This window comes from Erinaceus europaeus, chromosome 20 (genome assembly GCF_950295315.1).
Source record: "Erinaceus europaeus chromosome 20, mEriEur2.1, whole genome shotgun sequence".
NCBI classification, from domain to species: Eukaryota; Metazoa; Chordata; class Mammalia; order Eulipotyphla; family Erinaceidae; genus Erinaceus; species Erinaceus europaeus.
This window is the reverse complement of record NC_080181.1, coordinates 24,076,047-24,099,927: the sequence shown is the minus strand read 5'-3', so window position 1 is coordinate 24,099,927 and position 23,881 is coordinate 24,076,047. Positions and strand designations below refer to the sequence as shown.

Here is a 23,881-nt window from a genome sequence, read left to right as displayed (position 1 = left end):
TCGTATCTATCATATATATATTCTCTCTCTCTCTCACACACACACATATATGAAATTTATCTCTTAAAAAAATGACTCCATCTTTTTTCAGTATAATTTATAATAATTTAGAGTACTGATGCTTGCCCTAAGTATAAATAGTTTATATTGGCCCTATAGTTGTTAATCCAAATTTATGTGACTTACATTCTTTTCTGAATATCTCGTGCTCTTACTAGTTCATTGTCTAATATATGTCTTCTCCTTCCTACCTTCTTCTTTTCTTTTTAGCTTTGTTTTATAATAGTACTGGGGATTAAATCCAGGACCTCTGGTGCTTCAGGCATAGAAGTCTTTTGCATAATCATTATGCTATACCCCCACATTTTTTTAATCATATTTGGGGGGAAAAAATGTGGTGTTGAAGTACAGATAAGTTACCTATTTTGACACAACCAAAGCCTGAATTTGATCTGTATATTTTAGTATAAAGGAGAGAATAAAGCTTAATAAAAAACTTGGTTGCCTATGGCAACATTTTAGCTGCAGAAGCTTATTAAAAGTTAAATTGTTTCCTTCGTAATTCTTAGATTTTTACTTTTTCTCCAGGGATGAGCACCCATTTCTTATTTATTTTGTATATCATGTGTGATTTGATAGTATAATTTAATGGCTTTAATTATCCAATGTAAGATATACAGTAAAGGTTCAACGAGAGCTGGAACTGGATGAATGTTCACTCCGTGCACTGAAAGAAGATCGTAAACGTTTCTTATGTAAAGCAGTTGAAAATTACATCAACTGTTTACGAAGTGGAGAAGAGCATGATATGTGGATATTCCGTCTTTGTTCCCTCTGGCTTGAAAATTCTGGAGTGTCAGAAGTTAATGGCATGATGAAGGCAAGTCTACTTTTTCAACCCAATATTCTATCCTGTACTTTAAATTAAATTTGACATAAGCCCCTCAGTGTCATTGATCTTGTATCTGAGTATTTGGTTCTTTGCTCTACCCTTAAATACTTGATTAACTCTAGTGCTGGTCAAAGTGGCAGTGAGATAATTTAGGTTTGTCTTTCCTTGTATCTTTACAGTTACTACAAGAAAATACCCATATTAGATTAGGGGATTCAGAAAGTGATTAAAATGATATGGTCACAGGCAAGGTTTTTTCTCCCTCTGTTTCCTGGAAATTTTCAGTAAATTCATTACCTCTGTAAATATAATAAAAATTTATGAAAATATCAAGATGATAGTGTTCCTTAAGTTTTGACTTTAAAAAGTTAGGTTTAATTGATGACTAACAACTTTTAGATCATTGTGCTAGTGGAGCACAATTATGTTAGAAGAATTTATCTGCTTAGATATGAGACTACTTTAAATGCACTGCTTCTTAATTTTGTATTTTTTACATGACAGAGAGATGGAATGATGATCCCATCATATAAATTTTTGCCTCTTATGTACCAGTTGGCTGCTAGAATGGGGACTAAGATGATGGGAGGCCTAGGATTTCATGAAGTCCTCAATAATGTAAGTAGAATATCTGAAAATCAAAATACAGTTGCTTTTATTTTATATTATTATGTACTCTGTAAAGTATATAATACTATTACAATCTAGGACATAGAAATACAAAACTTATTCATGTTTATTTTGCTAGCTAAGGAGAGAAGTAAAGATTCCCTTCTGTTCCCTCTCCACATAATCCACTTATCTTTTTTGTTCCCCATGTACTGTTGCCTCTCACAACATACACACTTGCCACCTGCTGCAGGATCTAGTATAGTAACATAAATCTTAGTGGTAAAATGAAAAGTTATTATGTATTTTCTATTATTTGTTCATCTGCATAAACTGATAGTTCTTTATTCTCTGACAGCTCATCTCTACAGTTTCCATGGATCACCCACATCATACTTTGTTTATTATACTGGCTTTAGCAAATGCAAACAAAGATGAATTTTTGACCAAACCAGAGGCAGCAAGGAGGACTAGAATAACTAAAAATGTTCCTAAGCAAAATTCTCAACTTGATGAGGTATTTGGACTAAACATATAATTTTTTGAATTGTGTTATTTATTCCTTTCAGAATATTCCTTTCCTAAGTCTCAGTAATCCTAAGAATGTATTCCTCACAGTATTCAGTTTGTAAATTCTGTTACTACCATCTAAAACTGGTTGAAAATTCCTGTATATCTAAATAGAAAATACAATAGGGACTTGATGGCAGTACACCCAGTAGAATTCACATGTCAGCTATGTGTAAGGACCTTGGTAAAGCTTCAGGAACAGTGGAGCAGGGCTGCAGATGCCACTCCTCTCTGTATCTTCCTCTCTCTCCTTCCATCTCCCTCATCCTCTAAGTTAAAATAAAAAAGTAATAATTTAAAAAGAAAATACAATCATATTTTACTTTTTTCCTCATATCAGTGAGTAAAATAAAATAGTTTTGTGTTGCTTGTTTTTAATTGTCACCAGGATTACCACTCGAGTTCAGTACCAGCATTATGAATGTCCTGCTTTTTTAAAAACTTTTTTTTTCTTTCTATTTTTGCTAAGAGAGAGGAATTGAAAGGGATGAGGAGCAGGACTAGAACCTAGGTCCTTGCGCATAGTAATGTGTGCATTCAACTGGGTGCAACACCTGCCCCCTAAAATAAATAAATAAATTATTTATTTATTTATTTATTTATTTTAACCAGAGCACTGCTCATCTCTGGCTTATGGTAGTATGTGGAAATGGAGGCTGGGACATTGGAGCCTCAGGCATGAGAGTCTCTTTACATAACCATTGTGCTACCTCCCCCACCCACCTCAAATAGATTTTTATAAGACAACCAAATCATCACTTCTTCCTAAGATTATCACACATTTCATTCACACATAAGATGAGCGTTTTGTTTGTATCTGAAGGTATCTAGATGTATGCATATTTTTCTTCTTATTATAGTTACTCTGAAAAGTGGTGGATATTTACATAATGTTTTTTGTTATTAATAGGATAGAACTGAAGCTGCCAGCAAAATAATAAATACTATAAGAAGTAGGAGACCTCGGATGGTCAAAAATGTTGAAGCACTGTGTGACGCTTATATTATATTAGCAAATATGGATGCCACTCCATGGAAGATGCAGAGAAGTATGTATTTGGAGGCAGCGGTGGCACACTGGGCTAAGCACACATACTACAAAGGGCAAGAACTCGAGCAAGGATCCTGGTTCAAGCCCCCAGCTCCCCAGCTGCAAGGGGTTTACTTCACAAGTGGTGAAGCAGGTCTACAGGTGTCTCTTTCTCTCACCCTCTCTGTCTTCCCCTCCCTTCTCCATTTCTCTCTGTCCTATCCAAAGGAATAAATAAATAAATAAATAAATAAATAGCCGCGGGAGCAATGGATTTACGCGTAGCACAGGTACCAAAACCCAGCTATAACCCTGGAGGCAAAAGAGAGAGAGAGAAGTATGTGTTTGAAGACTTGTTACGTTACATTCTGTAAGGGTGTATTAATAAGATAATCTAATATGTAAATCTGTTAAAAAACATAGTGTTCTTTTTCTTTTCTTTTTTGCCCTCCAGGGTTATTGCTGGGGCTCAGTACCTGTACTATGAATCCACTGCTCCTGGAGGCCATTTTTCCCATTTTGTTGTTGGCATTGCTGTTGTTGTTGTTGGATAGGACAGAGAGAAATCGAGAGAGGAGGGGAAAACAGAGGGGGAGAGAGAGACAGATATCTACAGATCTGCTTCGCCACCTGTGAAGTGACTCTCCATCCACCGCAGATAGGGAGCCAAGGCCTCAAACTGGGACCCTTTTGCTAGTCATTGTGATTCACGCCATGTGCACTTAACCCGTTGCACTAACTGCCCAGCGCCAAAAGTTGTAGTGTTCCATTTACATAGATGAAAGTCCTAATGATTATATTTTGTAATTGATTCAACATCCTCTCTATATATTTTTTTCTTTTTTTCTATTTTATTTGACAGGACAGAGAAATTAAGAGGGGAAGGAAGACAGAGAGGGAGAAAGACATCTGCAGACCTGCTTCACTATTTGTAAGGTGTCCCTCGTGCAGGTCGAGGACTTGAACCTGGGTGTACCACCGCCCAGCCCCAACGTCCTCATATTTTATTTATCTTATGTTGAAACAGATAGTAGATAACTGCACTAAATTAAGTGATTTCTCTGGGTAATCTTCTAGATGCAGAAATTAAATGAAACCTGGCCTATTAAAGTAACTGAACAACTAAGTGTTTTTAGGGTTAAAAACAAAATTTTAACTGTGCTCTACTGCTTACCTTCCATAAAGTGTTAGAATGTAGAATGTCTTTTATCTAATTCATCGCTCTTGCAGTAGCTGGTCAGATAATAATAAAGTGCTAGGGCCGGGTGGTGGCGCACCTGGTTGAGCGCCTATGTTACAGTGCACAAGGACCCTGGTTCACGCCCCTGGTCCCCACCTGCAGAAGGGAAAGCTTCATGAGTGATGAAGCAGGGTTGCAGGTATCTCTTTGTCTCTCTTCCTACCTCCCCATTCCTCTCAGTTTCTAGCTGTGTCTATCTAATAAAAATAAATATAATTAAAAAATAAAAAAGACTTTAAAATAATAATAATAATAAAGTGCTGTAATCTCTTTGGTTATGTGCATTTGTTTATGAATATCTTTCTCCCAGTATTTTAGTAATCACATTTCTTTTTCTGTTAAGAATCTTATCTTCAGCTTTTTTTATTACTTTAAAATTAAGCATGGAACTTCTCATACTGTTTCTCTAATCAAACAAAGAATATTACCAGATCCATTAATAGTAAATGACAGCAATGCTTTTTATGATGTAAACCATTAATGTATTTGTCCTGAGATGCTCAGCTTGGCCCTTCAGGTAGAATTTCATCTTATTACCAGTGCTAGGTAATTTTACTTACAAAATCTTCAGTGCCTGAAAATTTATTTATAAGCCATGATCACCATTGCTGGGCTCTGAGACCCTGAGTTACACTGTACCCCAAGCCCATAGAAATGATGGTGAGTCATCATTTCTATATCAGATCCAGAACAATAGATTAGCCACAGGAATTCTCCTGCTTCACTTTCAGCATTCTTTGATTTACAGTGGTCACTAATACCTCTTTCTTTTAAATACAGAGGGCATAAATATTCCTGGAGACCAGCCAATCATTAAACTTAAGAATTTAGAAGATGTTGTTGTCCCTACAATGGAAACTAAGGTAATTTACCATTAACTGTCTCGATTTCTTTACTAAACTTGATACCTCTTTATTAGGTTAAATGTTTTAAAGTCTTTTTTAAGAGATCAAAAAGGACAATTTTCATTTGTTCCAACCTATAGTTTTGTTTTGTTTTTTTTCAATAGATTCCCTTTTGCCAAAGCTTAAAATACTTAAAAGGCTCTTATTTTCTTTTCCTTTGCCTTTCATGGGTTGGAGAATAACTCACTGGGTAAAACATATGCATTATCATGAATATGGCCTAGGTACAAGTCCCAGTACCCAAGGAAATCTCAAGTACTATGGTGTCTCTCTTTCTGTCTGAATGAAGAAAATAAAGTCAACCTAATAGCAGTGAAGTTGCTGGTTAGCTACACAACCATCCCCCACACATATCTCCAACTGGTATCTTAATTTGACTAGAGAAGGAAAGATTGTGCTTATACCAAGATCAAATTTTACCTTGGCAAGAAGTTCCTAATTGTTTTATTTATTTATTATTTTTCATTAATTCTGTATGCATTAGAATGCATTAGTTGTGACATATCATAGTATTAAATGGATTGTAAAGTATTTTTATATTACAATGTCATAAAGATTTTTTATTGCTAAAAGTACCATAGGATGAGAAATATATGTAATAATAAAGATTAGAGTTTAGCAAAATGGTAATTTAAACTGTGCTATATATCTCTCCATATATGTATATATACATATATGTATTCCTAAATTCTGATTCTTCATAAATAGATATGTTTATATACAAATATGATGTATATATTCCTGATTCTTCAATAGCTTTTCAGTGGTGCTAGTCTAACTTTTATGTGCTGTTTTTGTAGCTATTTAGGTAAATCATGTTATCTTTATTACTCTTTAAAATTTTATAGTGATAACTCATCTTTAAATAGAAAGTAAAGTTCTAATTTTAACGAACAACACACAACCATTCACTCAGTTTAATATTAAAATATGTCATTTATAATTAAATTTATATAAGTGCATATAGCGTACCTGATTATCTTATTTACACTTTTTAACTAGGTGGACCCAACATCAGAATATGGGAATCTGGTGACTATACAGTCATTTAAACCAGAATTTCGCTTGGCAGGAGGTTTAAATTTACCAAAAATAATAGATTGTCTGGGCTCTGATGGTAAGGAAAGGAGACAGCTTGTTAAGGTGAGACTTCCCTTCTCTGCTGTGGTTCTTAAATGGCTAATGGGGAAAAAATAAAATAAAAAAATACTGTAGTTGATAATATTCTTCTTTTTTTAAGAATGCATATTTTCTAATTGATTTAATAATTATCTACAAGTCCGTTGGAGATAATTTTCTTTTTCCTTTTCTTGAATATTTATTTTGTTCTGAATAATTAATTACAAATGATGAAAACTTACAGAAATACATTATTTTCTCTTTTATTCTTGTCCTGCCCCCTCCCAGAAGTACATTATTTTCTAGATACAAAGTATTTCTCCCATTTAGTATGTGTATGTCTCTTTCTGAAAGACTATTATGACAAGAGTTGAAGTAAAATATTTGTAACATTTCGGAAACAAGGATGTTAAACCATCAGCTTGTTTGTTAGCAAAACATTTTTGTATGTTTGTTTGTTTGTTTTGGCTGTTACTTGTTTTCTTCAATACTGTAATGTGAAAGTCTTTGCATTAATATCTTGAGTCTGACATTATTAAGTTCTTTTAAGTATTACAGAAAGAGACAGTATTCCTCCCTTACTCTGTAAGCTCTCTGAACCTTGCTGGGGGGATGTTGAAGGTAACTAACATACTAATCAGTGTACCTTACAGTAGAAATTCCAATTAGTCTAACTACTAAAACAATTAAGAGAAATTTCTTTCTTTTTTTTCTAAATTGGTCTACCTAGTCAGTGTTACACCTTATTCTAAGATTTTCTTTATTTTTATGATTAAGAGAGACCAGAGCACTCAGTGCTCAACTCTAGCATGTTATGATGCTGGGGATTGACTGGACCTTCAAACATATCAGTGCTTTGCTCACACCCAGTGGAATGTTTATGTTACAATAAAAAGAACCCAGGTTCAAACCCCTATCCCCACCTGAGGGTGGTAGTGGGGGATACACTTCACAAGTGGTAAAGCAGTGCTCCAGGTATCTCTCTTTTCCCTCTTCCTTCTCAATTTCTCTGTCTCTACCCAATAAATAAATAAATAATAATAATTAAAGAGTGAGAGTATACTAGTAGTAGGCTTTAGTTGTTTAAGGGACTCTTAAAAGGATCACTGATGTTCAGGCTGATTTCTGATTGCGCTTTCACTATCCTAAAGTGAATGTTGATGTAATTTTATATGTATAAAAAAAATGAACTGTACTTAGCCACTCATATTGGATTCTGTTGAAGGGCCGTGATGACCTGAGACAAGATGCTGTCATGCAGCAGGTTTTCCAGATGTGCAATATGTTACTGCAGAGAAACACTGAAACCAGGAAGAGGAAACTGACTATCTGCACATACAGGGTAATGATTCAATAGTTTACCCCTTTAAGTTTTATTTTCATTTGTTTCCAGTGTTATACAATAGAATACATGAATATTCCCTACTTCTGTCTTAGAGAAAACAGAAAAGTATATATGGTTTTTCTCGTTTCTTAGCAACTGCATTGTATGCACAAATGTATGCACATAAATATTTGATTCATTTGCAGTCTTTTGCTGTTGTATATAGTGATGTGCTATAGTGAATAACTTTGAATATAGAATATTTCATAGATAGGCAAGAGAATTGTAGGATAGATTTCCAAAAGATGGAGTGATGGGTCAGAGGATAAACGTATCTTTAATTTGGTGTAGATACTGCTAGCTTACCCTTCATGTCAGTGTGCTCTAATTTTGCATTGCCTCCAGCAGTTTATCTGAGACGGCAATTCTCAAGTCACACTATTCTATTAATCTTAGTAGATTAATAGAATTAATTAATCTTAATATACTTAATCTTACATTGAAAACTCATTTAGTATGTTTATATTTAAGAAATAACTGTAGTGCTGTGGAGACAGCATAATGATTATGCAAAAGATACATCTAAACCTCCAAAGTTCCAGGTTCAATCCCCAGCACCACCATAAGCCAGAGCTAAACAGTGCTTTAGTAGATCTCTGTGTGTATCTTTCTCTGTGTCATTAAAAGTAAATTAAAAAAATGTTTTTAAAAAATAACTGTAAACTTATTTTGTAGAGCCTTTTTTGCAAGTGTTTCATTTTGTTTTACTGTTTATGCACATTTTATTCTTTTTTTCTTTTTTTGTATTATCTTTATTTCTTTATTGGATAGAGATAGCCAGAAATTGAGAAGGAAGGGTATAGTAGAGAGGGAATGAGACAAAGAGACACCTGTAGCACTGCTTCATCACTCGCAAAGCTTTCTCCCTGCAGGTGGGGACCAGGGGCTTGAACACGAGTCCTTGTGCATAGTAACGTGTGCTCAACCAGGTGCTCCACTACCCAGCCCCCATATTTTCTTTGTGTAGTAACTATACTCATATACTGAAGTACCTTATTAATTATTGTATGATTGCTGTGAGAGAGCTTATTTGTTTATTCATATTCCCTGATTCTACAAGGATATAAACCAATTAAAATTAAGAAAAAGTATAAGTAGTTCACTGTGTAGCAGAAAAGTAATCTTTCAGAGGCTCTTAGTTCCGTATCATTTTTCTTGCAAAATGACACATACCAACAAGTTTGTTTTCTCTACTAGGTTAACCCTGTTTAACCTAGAGATATTGTAACCTAAATAGAACAGGTTTAAAAATAAAATTGAAAAATGCCTTCTTAGGGTCTCGGAGATAGTGTAATGGTTATGCAAAAAGACTTTGGTGTCCAGGAGTCGGGTGGTACTGCAGCAGGTTAAGTGCACAGAACCGGTGTAAGGATCCTGGTTCGAGCCCCCGGCTCCCAACCTCTTGGGAGTCGCTTCACAAGTGGTGAAGCAGGTCTGCAGGTATCTTTCTCTCCCTCTCTCTGTCTTCCCCATCTCTCTCGATTTCTCTCTGTCCTATCCAGCAACGACGACATCAATAACAACAATAACTACAACAATAAAAAAAAAAGGGGGCAACAAAAGGGAATAAATAAATAAATAAATATTTTTTAAAAAAGAATCTCAACTATTAAAAAAAAACAGACTTTGGTACCCTGAGGCTCTGAGGTCCCTGGTTCAGTCCCCAGCACCACCATAAGCCAGAGCTGAGTAGTATTCTGGTAAAGTAAATGAATAAATAAATAAATTGCATCCTTAGTAATAGAAAATATGTTAGTAACTTATGTAGGAGTAATATTAATAAGAAGCATGCATAACTATGAAATAGTTTACAAAAAGTGAAATTCTACAAATTTGATAGTGAAATTATAAGGAAAGCAAAATTAACTCCTGTGTTAAATGGGACAGACTCAGTATAGCTTAGTCACAGATGATGAGTATCATTAGCATGATTGACCTTTGAGGGAGTTACAGAGATTGAGAGATGAGCAGGTTTCCAGAAATCTAAGCAGCTGCCTAGAAAATCTTATTTGAGCTCATGATTATTTTTTACTGCTTTCCTTATAGGAGCTTTTTCTCCTTTGGACAGCAATAGTTCACAAAAATAGGGGGAAAAAATCCTTCACACTGACTGATAATTGAATGATTATCAGGTACACTCTAGTTTCCTACCTGTTATAATCAAGAGATTATATTTATTCTATCATTTTAGGTGGTTCCCCTTTCTCAGCGAAGTGGTGTTCTTGAATGGTGCACAGGAACTGTCCCTATTGGCGAATTTCTTGTTAACAATGAAGATGGTGCTCATAAAAGATACAGACCAAAGGATTATAGTGCCTATCAGTGTCAAAAGAAAATGATGGTAAGAATAACTCAGGATGGGAGTGGGGCAATGGCACACCCAGTAGAACACGCAGGTCACCATGTGCAAGGACCTGGGTTCAAGCCCCTGGTCCCCACCTGCAGGGAGAAAGCTTCCTGAGCAGTGAAGCAGGGCTGCATGTGCCCTTCTTTGTTCTCTTCATCTTCCCTTCTATGTGTGCTTGACTGGGTGTGTCCCACCCAGCCCCCTTAATTTGTAATTGCCTCTGTATATTTTCCACAAAGACACTTTTACTAGATATTAGTTTAATACAGTACTGGGAAAAAGTGATTTTATATATCTATTTAAAGGAAGTGCAAAGGAAATCATTTGAAGAGAAATATGAAACCTTTATGGATATCTGTCAGAATTTCCAACCAGTTTTTCGTTACTTCTGCATGGAAAAATTCCTGGACCCAGCTGTTTGGTTTGAGAAACGACTGGCTTATACTCGAAGTGTGGCTACTTCTTCTATTGGTAATCGTATACATTTTAGTAGATTCAGTACTTCCTGCATTCCTGAGTTGCAGGTGGGATGATGGTGTATGTTAACCAAACCATCTTCATCATTAGGTCAATGTGTTTTTGTTCATGATTCTTAGCTTCTCGCTATAGCTCTAAACTTTTATAGAAGAGAAATTCTCCTACCCCAAAATAGGGTACCTCCTCTCAATATATTATTATCCCAGATTTTCCTTGGAAACTCCATTTAAGTTTTTCATTTATGTTTTTATTATTTTTATTTATTATTGGATAGAGACAGCCATATATTGAGAAGGAAGGGAGAGATAAGAGAGGGAGAAAGACCCCTGCAGCCCTGCTTTACTGCTTGTGAAACTTTCCCCCTGTAGGCGGGGACCAGGGGCTTGAACGCTGTAATGCATGCACTCTTTGCGCTGTAATACATGCACTCAACCAGATGTGCCACCACCTGGTCCCTAAGCTGTTTTCTTTAGTTCTTATTTTTTTTGTACAGGATCTTTTATAACACCATGCTGTTATCATCCAGTGATTGATTCTGTTTTAATAGGGTATTATTTTTGGAATAAAAAAATCATGATATACATTTAAGTATTTAATGTACAACATATTATTTGGCTTTGTTTTTTTAATTTGTAAGAGATCAGAATAGTTAGAACAATTAACACAATCCTAGAGAATGAGAATAGGAACATCAAAGGTCTTATAATCTATTGCTCTTAAGCTAAAGATCACTTCCTCTATTACTTATGTACCAGTACTTGAGGAAGGCAGGACATGTATCTGCTGAAGTACTCTTACATAATTTATGAAATTCTCTTTTTTCCTACATTGAAAAATATTAATCTGACTCAACTGGTTTAATTTGTAAACAAAAAAGTAGGCCCAATTAGTGAGAGTTCTCCAGGTAGCTAGGCATCCTGACTCTTATTTTTTCTGTAAAACCACATAAGTTAAAAGCATTTAATTAAGTTGAAAGTATTTTAAGGCATATCGTTTGTTTTAAAAATGGAATTATAGGGAGTCGGTGGTAGCACAGCGGGTTAAGCACATGTGGCGCAAGGTTCAAGGACCAATGTAAGGATCCCAGTCAGAGGATCCTGGTTCGAGCCCCCGGCTCCTCACCTGCAGGGGAGTCGCTTTACAAGTGGTGAAGCAGCTCTGCAGGTGTCTATCTTTCTCTCCCCCTCTCTGTCTTCATTCCATTCTGTCCTCTCTCCATTTCTCTCTGTCCTATCCAACAATGACAACATCAGTAACTACAATAAAACAACAAGGGCAACAAAAGGGAATAAATGAAATATTTTTTTAAAAAGGAAATATATATATATATATATATATATATATATATATATATATATATATATATATGACACCTACCCAGTGAAATGGATTAATGATTAATATGTGTGAAACATAATTTATTATGTAGAAGATAATTTCACAGACCTTCAATTGAAAAGTATACTCAGGAGGGCCGGGCAGTAGCACATCAGGTTAAGTGCACATAGTATGAAACATAAGGACCCCGCTAAAGGATCCCAGTTTGAGCTCCCGGCTCTCCACCTGCGTGGGGGTTGCTTCACAAGTGGTGAAGTAGGTGTGTAGGTGTCTCTCTCTCTCTCTCCCTCTCAATTTCTCTCTGTCCTATCCAATAAAATGTAAAAAGAAAAAGGCCCCCAGGAGCAGTGGATTCATACTGCTGGCACTTAGCCCTAATGATAAACCCAGAGGCAAATAAAGAAAGAAAGAAAAGTATACTTAACAAATGAGTATGTAATAAATATGAAATATTGAGAATATTGAGTATATAATGTAAAAAGCTTAGTCAGCAAGTACTTGAGTCATTTCAGGGCACTGCATTGGCCCTGTTAAGTAAAGGGTCTTAATCTCACCAGTTTTCAAAGTACTTATCTTTTTAAATGTGTTCTTGTTGGTAAAAGGAAATGTTTAAGCAAATCATCAAAGATTTGTGAATTAAAGTATGCTTGAAAATAGCTGACAAGATATGACTTGTACAAAATGGCTGGTTATAAACATACCTACCTTTAAGTAGGTTAGAAAGCCCAAAATATATAAAATAATATACAGTCAGTGTTTTCAGTTGAAATTATCACGAAACATCTTATAGGAATATACAAAACCAGTGATTTTAGATTGTTATTTTTTCTAGTTGGCTATATTCTTGGACTTGGTGATAGACATGTGCAAAATATCTTGATAAATGAGCAATCAGCAGAACTTGTACATATCGATTTAGGTAAGTAATAAAAGAAGGGTATCCTTATTCTACTTAATAAATATTTGGCTGCCCAGGAATGTTGTTTGCCTGCCAAGATATAACAAGTAGGAAGAAGATAGATGCATCAGTGTAATAAGTATTGAAAAAGAAAACACATAGAAATAAGGCTAAAAGGAGCAGCTAACTCTGTCTACTGGATGATACGTACTAGAAAAGATTATAGGGAGTCGGGCGTTAGCGCAGCAGGTTAAGCGCAGGTGGTGCAAAGCTCAAGGACCGGCATAAGAATCCCAGTTCAAGCCCCCAGCTCTCCACCTGCAGGCGAGTTGCTTCACAGGCAGTGAGGCAGGTCTGCAGGTGTCTCTCTTTCTCTCCCCCTCTGTCTTCCCCTCCTTGCTCCATTTCTGTCTGTCCTATCCAACAACAACTACATCAATAATAACTACAACAATAAAACAACAAGGCCAACTAAAGGGAATAAACAAATAAATAAATATAAAAATTATTTTAAAAAAAACTTTAGAAAAAATTATATACATACCAAGTTAAGCCAAGTCTTACAGAAGGACAGGTTGATCCAGATAGAAGATAGAGGGCTAGACAGCTATCAGGTAGGGTGCCTGTACTGCCACATGCAACCCAAGTTCAAGTCCCAGTACTACATGGATGTTATAATGACATAGGAAGAAGCTGAGTGGAAAATGTGACCCAGAGCAGTGAAATTACACATGTACAAGCCTCTAGTTATTCTAAAAGAAAAGAAGAAAGAAAGAGAAGAATAGATTTGAATGGATGAGCAATACAGATATTGCATGTTATAGGAATAATGAGGCATTAAATGTGGCTGCAGTGAAGTGTATGTAGCTGAGTAACTTGAGAAACAGTTATTTTATGGATATTAATCTGTAAAAAAAAATCCACATTAAAGTTTTAATTTTAATCTGTTGTACAATAGGGAGCAAATGAAGATATCTTTGAACAGAACTTGATCATATTTGTTTATTGGAAGACAACTGCGGAGGCAGTATTGGCAGTAGGTAGATAAGGATGTTATAATAATTTAAATAAGAGATCATGAAGATTTGGACTAAAGTTATAAAGACCAGAAGACTTTATTTGGGGACATGTTTTGTGGCATCACTACATCTTTGTAGTATCACTATACCAGTATATCAGATTTGGAAAAAGCAGAAAGAGGAACTCCAGATAACTCTTTTTCTAGTTAAGGAGCACAGCAGACTTTGTAAAGAATAAGACGATGATAGATGTTGCACATTGTTTTTGAGGTACTAACAGAACTGCCATTAGGTGGAGTTGGCAGGTTTACAGATAAGAGATATTGAACCAAGAAGAGATTTCAGTTGAAATCATTGAACTGGAGGAGATTCTGATCTTACACATTATCCCTGATAAACAGGAATAAGACGGGGCCAGACATACCTGGTTAGGTGCACACATAACAGTGTGCAAGTCTCCAGGTTCAGTCCACTAGACTCCACCTATGGGGGAAAGCTTCACGAGCGGTGTAGCAGGGCTGCAAGTGTCTCTGTCTCTTTCCTTCTTGATCTTCCCCTCTTGTCTCAATTTCTCTATCTTTATCCAATCATAAATAATATTAAAAATACATATTTTTTTTAAAAAAAGGAGTGAAGATGGGACTTTTGTTAGAGAAGGTATGCCATTACTTTTTTGTTGTCATCTTATAATTCTTTTGTTTGTTTAATTTTGTGGTGGGAAATGAACCCAAGGCCTCACCTATGCATGAATACTCAGTGAGTAGCTTTCCATGGCCCAATTTTTTTTCCATGTTATTTCTTGGTGAGGGTGTGAAGGTCACCACACAGCACTGCCGCACCATACGTGGAATTTCCCTTGGTACAGTCCATCATGCTCCCATGTGGTGTCAAGGTTCAAACTCAGAGTCATATACATAGAAGACACACTGTACTGTTATGTGAATTACATCCCATCTCCTAAGTTTTGAAGGAATATGTGTTAACTTTTCCACTTAGAAGAAGAGATTTGGAGGCCAGCTGTAGCACAGCAGGTTAAGCGCACATGGCACAAAGTGCAAGCATCAGCATAAGGATCCCAGTTTAAGCCCTGGCTCCCCACCTGCAGTGGGGGTCACTTCACAGGCAGTGGACAGGTCTGCAGGTATCTGTCTTCCCCTCTCTGTCTTCCCCATCTCTCTTGATTTCTCTCTATCCTATCCAACAACAGCAGTGATAGCAACAATAACAAGGGCAACAAAGTGGGAAAAATGGCCTCCAGGAGCAGTGAATTCGTAGTGCAACCACCAAGCCCCAGTGATAACCCTGGAGGCAAGAAACCAAACAAACAAACAAACAAAAAAAAAAACAGGAAGAAGAAGAAAGGAAGTATCATTAATAGAGAAGTATTCAGCTAGAAGAGAAAGAATTTAAGGAAAAATTTTTGTACTATTATATTTTCTGAGAAATTGAAAACAAATCACTTACTAAGAACTGAAGGGATGGTAATTGGCCTTAGTAAAATTTCTAAAGCAGACACCATGGAAATGGGACCTAAAACTGATGAGAATGTGATAAATGTCAAATACATGTCAAGCATTTTAGAAGAGTACGTAGCTATGGTGATAAAAAGTGTTTTATCTACTTTGGATAGAGACATAAATAGAGAAGGGAAGGAGAGAGAGATAGGAAGAGGGAAGAAGGGTGGAGATAGAGGGTGAGGGAGAGAGCTACAGTATTCCTCTACCGATCCTGAAGCTTCCAGCCTGCAGGTAGGGACCAGGAGCTTTTGCGCTGTACCATGTGTGTGCTTTACTAGGAGCACCACCTCCTGGCCCTATAGAATTTAAATTTTTTAAGAAAGTGCAAATAGAAAGTTTCAAGTAAAATTGTAAGTATATTAGAGTAAAATCTCCGTGATACTTTATTGAGAGTAAACCTGAGTTCCATTAGAACAGAGAGGATCAAGGAAGGATATTACACAGTTTTCCCCAGAATAAATTTGCATTGGGATAGAGAGAAGGATTGTGAGTTAGATTCATGTTCACCTGCAGTAGACTCAAGAGAAAGTTTAAGAGGGTTTGGAGCATAATAAAGATGAAAATAACCTTCCACACTGCATGAAACTTTTTCCGTCTGTACCTGCCTTTCTCTCTTCACACACGCGTGTGCTTGTGCGCACGCACGCACGCACACACACACACAGAAATGACTAAGATTGCCAAAAACCAGAATATGGGAGCCTCAAGAGAAGAGTAAGATACAAACAATAATTAACATATTAATATTCAATGACTAGGGCTGGAGAAACAGCATAATGGTTATGCAAAAGACTCTCATGGCTCAGGGTCTGAGGTTGCAGGTTCAGTCCTCAGCATCACCATAAGCCAGAGTTGAGCAGTGCTCTGGTCTTCCTCTGTGTCTTTCTCATTAAGTAATTTAAAAATAATAATAACAAACCTCTGGCTAGGCTCAATAGCAAAATGAAGAGACTATGAGAGTCAGCGCATATGAAGACAAAACAGTAGCAACTACTCAGTATGAATAACAGAGGAGAGAAAAACAAAAAAAACTAAGAACTAAAGTCAGTAGGCTTGATACCAAAACAGAATACATAAGAACTCTAAAATGCAAGAGAAAAAAGTTATTAAATGCACTAAGACATCTACCCATCACTACTATCTAACATATTTACCCATCACTACTCATTTTTTAATAAGGTTTCTCTACTTAACATCAAGACATGTTTGGGTGAGTGGGGAATAGGGAGCTGGTAGAACATGTACCACATTAGAGAGTAACAGAGACAAAACAAGTAGAAATCATTCATAGTAGAATAGGGCTGTGGTTGGCCTTTCTCTCATGAAATCTCTAAAAAACAGATTTGTTTGATGGCTTTTTTTAGCCATTTTTTATTTGTGATTAATAGTGGTTTACAAGATTGTAAGACTGATAGTTTGTAGGAGATAAATTTCATGGTACCTGATTCAGTGCTACCTAGCTAAGACAGTAAACCACTGGGTTGCTGGAAAAATCATGATATATTTTTCTGAGTTATTCTATGCAAAAATGCATTATGACTTTTCTGACAGCCTAATAGCTATGAAGCTTTTTCTAATATTACTGTATTTTTTTTACTTTAGGAGTTGCTTTTGAACAGGGTAAAATTCTTCCAACACCTGAAACAGTTCCTTTTAGGCTCACCAGAGACATTGTGGATGGGATGGGGATTACTGGTGTTGAAGGTGTTTTCAGAAGGTAAGTGGTAAAAGGTAAGGTAGGACTGGTGACTTTTGATGTAAAAGTTAATGAGATTATAGGTTTCTTCTCTTTTACTTTTTAATTTTTATTTATTTATTTATTTATTTTTGCCTCCAGGGTTACTGCTGGGGCTTGGTGCCTGCACTACACATCCACTGCTCCTGGAGGCCATTTTTTTTGTTGCCCTTGTTGTTATTGTTGCTATTTGCTGTTGTTGTTGAATAGGACAGAGAGAAATCAAGAGAGGAGGGAAAGGCAGAGAATGGAAGAGAAAGACAGACACGTGCAGACCTGCTTCACCACCTGCAGGTGGGGAGCCAGGGGCTCAAACCGGGATCCTTACACCAGTCCATATACTTTGTGCCATATGTGCTTAACCGCTGCACTACCGCCTAACCCCCTTTATTTTTTTAATAACTATTTATTTATTCCCTTTTGTTGCCCTTATTGTTTTACTGTTGTAGTTATTATTAATGTTATCGTTGTTGGATAGGACAGAGGGAAATGGAGAGGGGGAGAGAAAGATAGACATCTGCAGACCTGCTTCACTGCTCATGAAGTGACTCCCTGCAGGTGGAGAGCTGGGGGCTCAAACCGGGATCCTTACACTTTGCACCATGTGCACTTAACCCACTGCACTACCACCCGACTCCCTCTCTCGCTGCCCCCCTTTTATTTTTTTTAACAGAGCACTGCTCAGCTCTGGATTATGGTGTTGTGGGGGATTGAATCTGGGACTCTGGAGCCTCAGCAGAGTCTCTTTCTGTAACCATTATGTTATCTACCACTGCTTCTTCTCTGTTTTAAAAAATATATTTATTTTGGATAGAAACAGAGAGAAATTAAGATAGAGAGAAAGAAAGAATGAGACCTACAGCACTGTTTCACAGTGCTTGTGAACTTCTGTCCTACAGATGGGGACCAAAGGCTTGAGCCTGGGTTCTTGTGCACTGTAATCTGTGCACTCAACCAGGTGCACCACCTGCCCCTAGGGCTATAGTTTTCTATCAATTAAATAATTCAATACTAGAATTATATTCTAGTGCTTTACTAGCACTAAGGGAAAGACTCTGGGTAAAAGCAGTAATTAATAGTTTCCCCCTCCTTCAGGTCACCTAGGACCCAACCAGTCTTAACTACATGCTGTGCCTCCTAACATCCTCTGGAAGCAGCCTACCTTTCCCCTTAACATCTCTCTCATAGCAAGCTGTCCTTGCTTGCTGCTCACAGCTCCTGTTGAGTGCTCACTTGAAGATAAGCTGTCCTCAAGGAGCTAAAGAGCTAAGTACTAGTTCCTGCTGAAAGAACTAGTTTTATCTATAGTTTTCCAACAGAGGTCTCTGTACTCACCTTTTAATGAAGCAAAAGTAAACTAATAATTACCACAATGATCAAAGGTCTTACAGTAATAATGTTATCCTTATAAGTTCTTAGATTGTATATATATATATATATATATATATATATATATATATATATAGTAATCATTTAAGAATACATAGAATACTGTGCTTCTTGAGATTTTACTTTGGGAAGTAAGAGGAATATTCTCAGGATACTAGACATAAGGTGAAAATGTTGGCATGTAATAGAATCCATATTTACAATGTGTTTGACTGTAGGTGCTGTGAGAAAACCATGGAGGTTATGAGGAACTCTCAGGAAACCCTGTTAACTATTGTGGAGGTAAAGTCAATAATAAGGAAATTTGGGGAGTGGGGATCTATAGGTCACCCTTTACAGCACACACTTTACCATGCACGAGGACCTAGATTCAAGACCCTGGCCATGACCTGGGAGTTACCTACATAGGGGATGCTTCATGAATGGTGGAGTGGTGTCTCTCCTTTCTTTTTCACCTTCTATTAAAAAAAAAAAAGAATAATAAGAAGAAAACTCACATGGCATTAAGAGTTTTTGCTATTGGGTTGTCAGGAAAGTAATGACATTTTTTCTATACAAAAATGGGGGGGTCAGGCTGGCACATCTGGCTGAGTACAAGGACCTAGATTCAGTCCCTCAGTCCCAACCTGCAGGGGGATAGCTTTGCGAGTGGTAAAGCAGGACTGCAAGTGTCTCTCTCTCTCCCTAACTTTCCTTTCCTCTTGATTTTTGGCTGTCTCTATCCAATAAATAAAAGTCTAAAAAAAATGCATCATGACTTTTCTCACAACTTAATACAAAGAAGATGCTGAAATAGATCCTAGTAGTATGTTTTATTTCTTTTTTATTTTTCTGAAGTACCAAGGTCAAAAATTCCTAACGGACTCATTTATTTAAAACCTAAAGTGGAATGGGGGTAGATAGCATAATGGTTATGCAAAGAGACTCTCATGCCTGAGGCTCCAAAGTCCCAGGTTCAATCCTCTGCCCCACCGTAAGCCAGAGCTGAGCAGTGCTTTGGTTTAAAACAAAACAAAACAAAACAAAACAAAACAAAAAAACAGGAGGCCGGGCAGTAGCACAGCAGGCTAAGCGCACTGACTAGTATAAGGTTCCTGGTTCAAGCCTCTGGCTCCGCACCTTCAGGGGCATTGCTTCAGGTAGTGAAGTAGGCCTGCAAGTGCCTATCTTTCTCTCCTCCTCTCTGCCTTGCCATCCTCTCTCAATTTCTCTCTGTCCTTTCCAACAAGGGCACAAAAATGGGAAAAATGACTTCCGGGAGCAGTGGATTTGTGTTGCAGGTACCGAGCCCCGAAGATAACCCTGGAGGCAAAAGAAGAAGAAGAAGAAAGACCTAAAACTGCGTGCTCTGGCCCTGCCATTTACTTTAGTATTCATATTCCAACTGCCATGGATTTTCGAAGAGCTTTCAATGAAGTCATTTTTCCCTACCCATATTTACAATTAATTGAAAGAAAATGTTAGAGCCTTAGGAAAAGGATAAAGATCAGTATGTCAAGTTGGAGAACATGGGAGAGTAAGGTTCAGATATGATTGCTGTTGCTCTCTACCTCCCACAATTTAGTTTGTTACAACCCAGCTGAGGGAGAAGTGGGCCCTCCAAAACAAATGCCATTACCTGTACCACACTGGTCAAAAGGAAAGAAAGTGGTTAGTACTTATTTTTTTATTATCTTTATTTATTGGATAGAGACAGCCAGAAATAGAAAGGGAAGGGGGTGATAGGGAGAAGGACAGAGAGACACCTGCAGCACTGCTTTACCACTTGCAAAGCTTTCCTCCTGCAGGTGGGAACTGGGGGCTCGGACCCAGGTCCTTACACATTGTAATATGTTGGATAGTATGCCAGCTCCCGCTGGCTTCTGCTTAACCATATGCCTATATAGGGATAGATTTAATCCCATTCAAAGCTTTGGTCTATTTATATAAATCACTTTTACATTTACATAAAGCACTCCCTCCAGGGCATTGGTGGTTCAGTGATAGGATTCTCACCTGCTCCACCCCCTCCTTGTCACACTCTGATTTTCACCAGTCACTTTTCTCTCCACCCTCTCTATGTCACATCCTGTTTCCACCCTACTTGGCAAGTATATATAAAGATAGCATTGTGAGTTTTAGGGTACTTGAGTTTGGCTTAGCTCATCTTAGATTGTGCTGCGTCCTGCATGAATAAAGAGATACTGCCTACAGCTCAACCATGGGTCCCTGGTCGTCTGTTACCCGCCCGTGAAGCCAGCCCAGCGAAAACAACATAACCCGGCGAAAACAACATATGGCGCTACAACGTGGGGCTGGACCTGCGCAACTCCCAGATAAGTGAAGAGTTTGCCTACCTATGCACTATGGTCTTCTCTTCTACTTATGAAGAGGTTTGGCAAAGCCTCTACTGTTTCATTATGAGACAGTTTCTCTGTCTCTGGAACATTTTACTCTGGGCCACACTTCGGTTCCCTGACCGGGAACTTTGGTTTCTTATGACCGGGATCATAGAGCTTGGGAGATGCACGGAGATTTCTCCTTGGACTTTCTGGATTCCCTCTCCCATGTTTCCTGAGGAAAAGGACTACATTTTGCTCCGGGCCACAGTTTGGTTCTTTATGACCGTGATCATAGACCTTGGGATATGCATGGGGATTTCCCCTGGGACTTTCTGGACTTCTTCTCGCATGTTTCCCATGGAGAAGGACTACTCTAGTTTGAGGAGCATTCTCCACTACCCTGGCAGTTCCCAAGTTTGGAGACACGTGGTTAGTTCTACTCTCCTGATTGGATTCTTTCTTCAATGGGAAGACACTTTTAAAAATGGGTGCCTGAAGCAACCCAGCAGGAACAGTCAGAAGCACCCTAAATGGAATTTCGAGGAGCTTTTTGGACTAGGACGCCCTCTGGGGACTCTTAATCCTACATGGTGAGATCTTGATAATCTGGTTCAAGTTGCGTTTCATAAGAGAATGATTTGAATGACTGAATTTTTGTTTGACATTGACTTAAAAAAAAAAAATGCTGGACGCAGCCATGATTTCTAGAGACATCCAGAAACAATCCAAAAAATTGTTTTTTCCCTCCTTTGATTTCTCTTTTACATCTTGACATGAATCTGAAACGTTTAATCCTGAAAACTTTATGAGTTATGGGTGGGGCAGATAGTGCAATGATTATGTTAATTATTCTCATGCCTGAGGCTTTTAACCGTGGTTCTTCTGTTTACCTTTCCACATTTTATTGAGTTTAAACTGTTTAAACAACCTTAAAATCATACTAGAAAGGACTTCCAATTATAATGGAGTTACCAATTATAGTAAACTTCTAATCTGCTACAAGTTTTGTTTGACAAGTAAGTGAATTTCAGCTGTCAAAGTCTTCACATGAAAAAGCATCTACTCAAATGGAATTCCTGGAAATCCATTTGGATCCTGTTCTCTGACATCGCCCACAAGATGGAATGACTACAACACACCCCCGGAAACCAATGAGGTGACCTGGCACAACCTGAAGAAACAGATTCACAAACTACAAAGCTCACTCTCTACAGAAAAGCAGAATTCCAGAGGCTGACCTTCCTCACGCAGCATTTCATCCCCTGCCATTTCTCCCCCTAGTCGCCTACTTTGGACTGAGACTTCTATCGGACTTGCTGGTATACCCTTTGGACACTTTAGACAATTTTACAGCAGCTTCCTTCCCTTCACGTTGCTGGTTTTTCATAGACTGACCCTGAGTAGTTCATAGACTTTACACACTGTTGCCCTGGGCATTAGATAAAAGGAAAGGGGGAGATGCTGGGAAATTGTGCCAATGTAGTCACATCTGCCATGTTGTCCCCTCAGGCTACTGCTAGTTCCCGCAAGAGTTGGGACAGTCTCGGAGTGCCTGTTCAGCCATGTTGTGCCCTCAGGACATTGTCTATATCCCCGCGATATCTGGAGTGCTCTGGTTACTCCTCCCCCCTCCCATTCTCACGAGAGTTATCATCCTATCCTGAAGTGCTCTGGTTACTCCTCCCCCTTCCCATTCTCACGAAAGCTACTCCTATAAAAACCCTTCGTTTTCCGCACCTCACTCTCTTGCCGGCACTCCACTCTGGTGTTCAGACGCAGGAAAGGTTACTGCGTGAGGCGGCCATTTACCTCCACGTGGCCCAACCTGCTTCTCTAACACCCAACTCTGAGGTGCCAGCGCGAATAAAGATTTGTGTTTCCTCTTCGCTCCGGACCCTCTCTCTCTCTTCTCTGCAGCCATGCACTACAACATCTGGCTCTACAACAGTAACGTTTGTTCAACCAGGTGCACCACCACCCAGCCCTCGGTACTTACATATTTGATAGAGTAGTTTAACCCTGTCAGAAAACATGGGTCAAGAGATATCACCCTCAAAAATGGAAGAAGAATGAATTCAGAATGGGATGACAAAGTCCAGAGCCTCATTCATGCTGGTATAGTTTCCTCCAAAAGGAAATGTAAGGTTTATGTGGACACAGTTTACTTCTCTCTAGTCAACTACATATAACTGGCCTGTTATTTTCATAATACTAGTTTTACTGTGCCTAAATACGTCATCAAAATGTGTTCTTTCTCCTTAGGTCCTTCTATATGATCCTCTTTTTGACTGGACTATGAACCCCTTGAAAGCTTTGTATTTACAGCAGAGGCCAGAAGATGAAACTGAGCTCCATGCCACTCCAAATGCAGATGACCAAGAGTGCAGACGAAATCTCAGGTGAGCAGTTTGTCAGTTCACATTTCTTATTTGCAAGATTGTTTAAAATCATCCTACCGGGGGTTGCGTGGTAGCTCACCAGGTTAAGTGCACAGTGGCACAAAGCATAAGGACTGGCTTAAGGATCCTGGTTCGAGACCCAGGCTCCCCACCTGCAGGGAGTCGCTTCACAGGCGGTGAAGCAGGTCTGCAGGTGTCTGTCTCTCCCCCTCTCTGTCTACCCCTCCTCTCTCCATTTCTCTCTGTCCTATCCAACAACAATGACATCAATAACAACAACAATAACTACAACAACAATAAAAAACAAGGGCAACAAAAGGGAAAAATATATTTTTAAAAAATTTTTTAAATCTTACCTCTTTAAAAAACATTTACTGAGGCCAGGTGGTGACATACCTGATTGAGTGCACACCTAACAGTGCATGAGGACCTGGGTTCAAGTCCTTGTTCCCCACTTGCAGAAGGAAAGTTTCATGAGTGGGCAGAGGAAGATACCATAATGGTTATGCAAAGAGACTCGGGGGCAGGCGTTAGCACAGTGGGCTAAGCGCACGTGGCATAAAGAACAAGGACCAGTGTAGGGATCCTGGTTCAATCCCCTGCTCCCCACCTGCAGGTGGGTCACTTCACAAGCAGTGAAGCAGGTGTGCAGGTGTCTATCTCTCCCCCTCTCTCTCTTCCTCCTCCTCTCT

At 38.2% G+C, this 23,881-nt stretch overlaps 1 protein-coding gene across 3 annotated transcripts in view; it reads left to right on the top strand.

The window, feature by feature from the left end:
• Window positions 1–23,881, top strand: part of ATM (ATM serine/threonine kinase) — a 121,808-nt gene that overhangs the window by 96,830 nt on the left and 1,097 nt on the right. For 2 of the 3 annotated variants that reach the window (XM_060180121.1, XM_060180120.1), the window contains 13 exons: window positions 673–880; window positions 1,397–1,510; window positions 1,860–2,018; window positions 2,982–3,120; window positions 5,122–5,204; window positions 6,249–6,389; window positions 7,591–7,707; window positions 9,941–10,090; window positions 10,402–10,567; window positions 12,744–12,830; window positions 16,948–17,062; window positions 18,688–18,751; window positions 23,053–23,189. In XM_060180121.1, the coding sequence (XP_060036104.1) occupies window positions 673–880; window positions 1,397–1,510; window positions 1,860–2,018; window positions 2,982–3,120; window positions 5,122–5,204; window positions 6,249–6,389; window positions 7,591–7,707; window positions 9,941–10,090; window positions 10,402–10,567; window positions 12,744–12,830; window positions 16,948–17,062; window positions 18,688–18,751; window positions 23,053–23,189 (1,680 nt within the window). The remainder of the gene's footprint in view (window positions 1–672; window positions 881–1,396; window positions 1,511–1,859; window positions 2,019–2,981; window positions 3,121–5,121; window positions 5,205–6,248; window positions 6,390–7,590; window positions 7,708–9,940; window positions 10,091–10,401; window positions 10,568–12,743; window positions 12,831–16,947; window positions 17,063–18,687; window positions 18,752–23,052; window positions 23,190–23,881) is intronic. The other variant, XR_009546791.1, reaches the window with a different exon arrangement.